Source organism: Colossoma macropomum, unplaced genomic scaffold (assembly GCF_904425465.1).
Source record: "Colossoma macropomum unplaced genomic scaffold, Colossoma_macropomum, whole genome shotgun sequence".
Taxonomy (NCBI): Eukaryota; Metazoa; Chordata; class Actinopteri; order Characiformes; family Serrasalmidae; genus Colossoma; species Colossoma macropomum.
The window spans coordinates 14741167-14747495 of NW_023494794.1; the positions used below are offsets into that span (position 1 = coordinate 14741167).

A 6329-nucleotide genomic window follows, 5' to 3' on the forward strand; every position below is an offset into this window, starting at 1 on the left:
TCCTGTTAGCATCATGATCATTCTATACTGGCGGATTTACTGGGAGATTGAGAATAGAGCAAAAGGACTTGCTAAGTTTGTGGGATCCGTTAGCAGTAGTGCGGGTAACTCCATGAAGGGAGACAAGCGGTCCACCTACCAGAACAGCACACAAAGCAGTCTCAACAGCTCCATGGAGAGAAATTCGGAAAAATGTCCAGGGGTCACCAGGAAACCATCAGTGGGATGCTTTCCTGGGAGACAAAAGCAGCTTCCTCTGGTAACAGCAAACGCATCTATGTTGCCGCCACCAGGAGACAAGAATTATAAGGAGGCTTGCAGTAGCAACAGTTGGAACATCGATGATGAGGACGACGATGCCCCAACCTCTTCATCAACCGAGGAAGAGCAGGAGCAAGATCTTAAAGGAATGGCACCATCTGCATCAAACCCTGCAGTGATCAAGTTGAAGGACCTGCAAGGTAGATCAGAGTACCAGCAGGAAATTCCAGCCCTAGCCGGGCCACCCTTCTGTCATCCTCCACTGAAGAAACCCAGAACGCTGGACCTCAGCCTCCGCAAGCAGCCCAAGACCAAAAGGCGAATAAACATGATCATTCGGGAAAAGAAAGCAGCACGGACGCTGAGCGCCATCCTGTTGGCTTTTATCTTGACATGGACACCCTACAACATCATGGTCTTGGCTTCTCTTTCGCACTGTGTCCCTGCAAAGTTGTGGCAACTGGGATACTGGTTGTGCTACGTCAACAGCACAGTCAATCCCATGTGCTACGCTCTGTGCAACGACTCGTTCCGAGCCACTTTTAAAACACTGCTCCTGTGCCGCAAAAGGGATGCCAAAACTTGGGAAACAGGTCGTCACAGCCGCCATGCCTCTACGAGGCAGAAAAAGACATGCAGCACCGTCTAACGAACTAGCTTTGTCGGTCATGCAATACTGGATTAAAGAACTCAATGGAGAAGCTTCTGAAACCCAGTGGGGGTTCAATCAAGTTAATTCAAAAGAAAGGGCTTAAAACCTGAGTGGATATCAAAAAAAATTCTTCTTTTTGTATAAATTCGCTTAATCCATGCCTGTAAAATGATTGCCGACGGTTTGTATTACAATAATCTCCAGCCTGAACATAAGATGCCAGTGCACTGTGAGCAGCCTCTCTTGTTTTGACCTGTTGCCAGCTATAAATGACGTGGAACATTGGAATACTTTCGGTGTGTTTATTGAAGCACTGCTATGTTATGTTTTGGGGTCTTTGGCCAACTTCTCCCCTCCCCATGCTCCAAAATATCTGCCTTGCGTCCTGCCTACAAGTTTGCTGTTTGAGTAAGTAGCAGTCGTGTGCCGTTTTAAACCTTGCCATCTACAGAGGCAGGAAAAGATGATGACTAAAACAACAGACGTTCTGCAGCCACTCCACTGTTTCCTATACACGGCCCTTTGTCAGGACATTATTCCACAGAGTAGATTCTTTCCATCAGTCGTATTACTTGGGCTGCATTTCAGCTCTTTCCTTGGAACAAAGTCCAGGAAGAATTATGATACTAAAATGTCTCTAAAACAATGTTTGTTTTCTAATAGCAGTGACCAAAACTGATTTTTAACCAAATATTGTGTGTGCCTGTGAGGTTCACTTCACGTCAAAAATAGAAATTTAGGAGTTCGTGCCTGTCTTCCAAACTACGTTCAACTTGGACCGATTTCATGACTTAATTTTAGTTTCACAAAACCTAACAAATGCAGCTGTGGTTAACAACGTTCCCTGTTAACTCAGGATTAGAAGCATGTGAAAGTGTGACGTTTATGACAAACAGCCAAAAACTTGAAACCTGAGATGCTGAGCGACAGAAGAAAATTATGGGTAACACTTTATTTGGAGGATCCACTGTAGATTCTTTGGAAATGCTCAGTATATATTTAAGTAACATTTAACTGAATAGTTATTAAATGTCACTGAACTGGAAGTTGAATATTACATAGATGGGTCACTTTAGATGCTTCGTAAATGCTCAGTCTGCCTTTCAATAACATTCAACTAAATATCCATTAAATTCAACTGAACTTGAGGTTCAGTGTGAAAGAGTTTATTAAATCTATCCCTAAACCTAACCCTAACCTTAACTTCAAGGCAAAACCTACATCTACACCTAACCCTAATGTTGTTGATAATCAACTGAGGATCACCAGAAAGTTCATCAATGATTTAAGTAGCTGTAGAGCATCTATAGGGGACCATCCGAATAAAGTGTGACCAAATTATGCTATGCTTACATGTAGAAAGAAAAGCCCTTATGACAGTAAAAAGCAACAGTCACTACTGATACCGTGTTGGAGCTTATTTGAGTATTGACTGGTTTATCTTCTTGAAATCTGTGTAGTATGATGTCATTTTTCATGTTATTGATACCACAAACATCACAAAGAAGAAATAAGAGACCCAAAAAAGATCATGCAAAGGCCTGATTGGTCAGAGGGTCGGCCACGGAGCAGGTTAGGAGTGCAGCTTATGTTGCTATGGTGATATAGCCCAGTAGAAAGTGATCCACCCTCGTGAGACAGATATTTCAAGGTTAGATCGAGACAGACCCCAATCAAGGCTTTTCAGTGTTTGCTCTCCATGTTATAATAAACAAGAATTAACAGATATTATCATTTAGAATTGTGTACAAATGCTTGGTCAAATGGCATGTTATTGATTTTCTGAGTGATAAGCTAGAGAGAACACACTTCTGCACAAATTAATATATATTTAGTGTTTCTCTGCTTTGTTCTTTTGCTCTTTATTTGAGAAAAGATGTGTATTTTGTGTTTTTTTATGTTAAACTCAGCAAATAAGTAGCAGAAATTGTATGCTAAAAGTTGCAGACAAATGCCATATTTAAGTCTTTCTGGTAACATTAAAAAAAAGAAATAGTATTACTGAGGCGAAAACATCTTAAAATATGGTGTGCTGGTGCTGCTGCGAGTCGCCCTCTAAAGGATGAAGTAATCACTTAAAAGTCAAAGGCACAGGGTTTGATGTTTCAGACCACATCATACGTCTATGTACTAACGTCACATGAACAGGTGCAAAAAGAAGGTGCACCCTGCTGTTTAGAACTCAACATTACACTTCTGAGAACACGATGACAATAATAGAAAATTCACTCACATCCTTAAAAGAAACATCCTTCATCAAGTTTCGAGTTTTGTTCAAATTCTCTTGGGGAAGGGGTCCAAAACAACCCACGTTACAAAATGTTCTTCCACGCACTGCAATTACACATTTCCACCAGGGAGGTGTCCAAATCCCCAAATAGCCCAAATAGCTTAAAGCATGTTAGAGCAGTGATTCCCACCTGGGTGGTCCTGAGGACCAGGTTGGGAACCACTGCTGTAGAGGGTGTTCATAATCAGAGAAACTAGGGGTGTTCTAACTTTTGCATATGACTACATGCTTCATATACAGAGAACCCAGATCTGCTTAAAGTAAAGAAAATAGCATTTGGTATTAACGGCTGTGTATTACTTTTCAGAAAGAACCTGGAGACACAAAAACATTTAGCCTGTCTCAGCCTTAAAGGTATGCACACGTGACAGAGACACAGGGGAAGGCAACAGTGAAATGGATACAGTATAAACATAAAATAGTCCGTGCCAAATAGTTTTATTTTCCTTGGGAAAAAAACAAAAAACAAACAAACAAAAAAAAAAAACAATCAAAACTTGTACCATAAAGCAAAACATTCCATCATGAATCAAAGTAAACCCCTAAAAATGTCTTCCAACAATCTAGCAAACATAATCGACAAAATATGCAAAAATGGAATATTTGAATGGCCACTTTTCTAGAAACAAAAGAAAAAAACAAAAAAACCTTGAGTTACCTTTATTTACCTTGTTAATAATGGTTAGTTGGCTACTGATATTACAATCGCAGAGCTAAATTAAGTTACAAAACTTTTCCCAAAAACGTTTCTGTGCCAGTACGTGAGTGCAACAAGAGGCGAGCATAAAAGCAAGTGTACTTGTATAAGTGGTGATACCAGGTAAACATGCATATGGTTACGCAGTTATGACTGTAAAATGACACTAGGATACGGTCAAAGTGACGGGTGCTATAAGCAAGTACTCAGAGTACTGCCAGATTATGAAGTATCTGTCTAGTCAAAGAATACCAGAATCTAAGCACAGAGGGTTTTAGACGCACAGATCTGTTCATTCTAAAGGCTGAGAAATTTCTTTCAAGTCATTCTGCACATCAGCCCTGGACTGGAACAAAGATCTGACATACCACATACAACACGGCAAGGCTTTTCAACAGTTATCCAGAATTTAAGAATCAAAGGTGAGTGACACCATTAATTAATTCAATTTTTCGTACTGATTTTGATCAAATGTAGCCACAGTGTCACCTGAGCCACTGATTATTCTACATTACAATTAATTAGATTATTTGATCCTTGAGCAAAATTAATTTATAGTAAGCTAAACCTAAAAAAAACCCCACAAATAATTCCTGGAAACCACTAAAAAATTTAGGGAATTAAATAAAATGTAACTTTTACAGGTAATAATCTCTCAAAATCTGAAAGGATCACATTGATTTCTATTTTTATTTATTTATAAAAAAGGAAAAATCCCTCAAAAGTAACAGTAGTTACGTTTGTATATCGTTGCTGTCAAAACAAAACCTCATATCTCCATTTCTGTCATGTTCCCTTTGTTTCAGAATATAAAAACATGCCAGTTGTGGTTTACTTCGTGTGTAAATTTTACTAGGCCAATAGAAAAGCCCCAAAAATGAAATGGGAAAAAAGCCTTCTTACATTGACTTGCACTAAAGGTGAGCAATGCTTTTACTTTCACCTGTAAAGCTGCCGTTTTTGAGATGTGAAGTTTTGTTCTTACAGTGAGGATATATGTGTGGATAGTTACTATATGCTGATAACAGGATAAACGTTATGCAACGTCAAGGGAAGGTTTTCGATTACTGAACAACCTCTAAAGCACTACGGATAACTGAGTCTAAATAGACAACCTGAGACTTAAATCCCACCAACCATGTTTGTTTTTTTTCCTTTAGGTGCAAGTAAGCAGCTACAGCCTGACTGAACTGCCTCAGAATCAATTTCCACCAACTGACCTGTCAATCAAATCATACAAAAGTACATATTATATCTTGCGAAGTCAGCAGAATGGTTCAATTAAAAAAACGAAGTTTATATAGGGTCTATATAACTCCCGGTTTGAAATGGATCGGCAGCTGTTTGACTTATCATAGGTAAACCATCTACTCAAACCTGTTTTTATTAAAATGTTTGACACCGAATGGGCCGTTTTACATTTTTACGTTGCAGGGGGTCATTAAAGCACCTCTAAAATGGCGACAAAAGACAGTCAATTCATTCAATGATTGTTATTGAGTAATTATAACATCTTTTTCATAAATTAGAACATCTTAATGCTGTTTCAAAACGTTAAAAACCCTGCACCTACAAAAGAGACTCAACAAGTCTAGACACCACTAATTGGGAACCTTTATAATAATTAGAACCCTTAAAGGAATACTCAAGCACTTTGACACTCAAGCAACACTGAACCTAATCTACAGTACAAAAGTCAGAGAGAATCCAGTCAAAACAGCCAGGTTCATCATCCGTATCAGGAAAAAAGGCAGAAAACATTTAACAGAAGCCTCAACAAATAAATACAACACCTAATCTATCAGTATTTGCTGTGTCCTCTTCACCTTTTTTCTAGTTTCCATTCTTTTCAGGAGATTTTCTCTCAGTTCTTCAAAGAAATCTGCAGGGATATTTTTCCACACCTCTGAAGTTCAGTCTTAGAAGTTGGTTGCTTTTTCTGCTTCTCACGAACCCAAACACATTTAAGTGATGTTGAGGTCTGGACTCTGAGATGTCCAGGCTTCTTGACAGCTACACATCCTTTCAGACCCTCAGCACTGAGTTGTCTTCTCACAGTGGATGGATGGCTGTGGATGTTTTCAGATCTGAAGCAGCTTGACTTTCTCCTCTCTCAAAGATAAAAGCTTTAAGTGCTGTTTATCTGATGGGGACAGTTTTGGTGGCCTGTCAGCTCTTGCACGTGGTTGTCAGGGTCCCAATTTCTCTGTAGCTTTTAATAGTTTTCTGAACTCCTGTTGTTTTTGTCACTTATTGTGTCTGACTGTTTCCTTTCTTACGCAAGTGGATTATCTGATATCAAATCTTCACTGAAAAATGAAGAACTTTTACTTAATAGGTGTTTTGACTGGAAATTAAATAAAGGTCTCTGTCTTTTACACAGTAGTGTATATCTGCTGCAGCTGAAGCATCTAATTGATTATCATGGA

General features: G+C 39.1%; 1 protein-coding gene across 1 annotated transcript in view; it reads left to right on the forward strand.

Annotated features, from left to right (window-relative positions):
- chrm1b (cholinergic receptor, muscarinic 1b) overlaps window positions 1–1129 on the forward strand; it is an 8050-nt gene extending 6921 nt beyond the window's left edge. The window contains exon 2 of the mRNA XM_036580972.1: window positions 1–1129. This exon is cut by the window's left edge and continues 722 nt beyond it. Coding sequence (XP_036436865.1) covers window positions 1–910 — 910 coding nt within the window. The 3' untranslated portion in view covers window positions 911–1129.
- Window positions 1130–6329: the final 5200 nt, after the last annotated feature.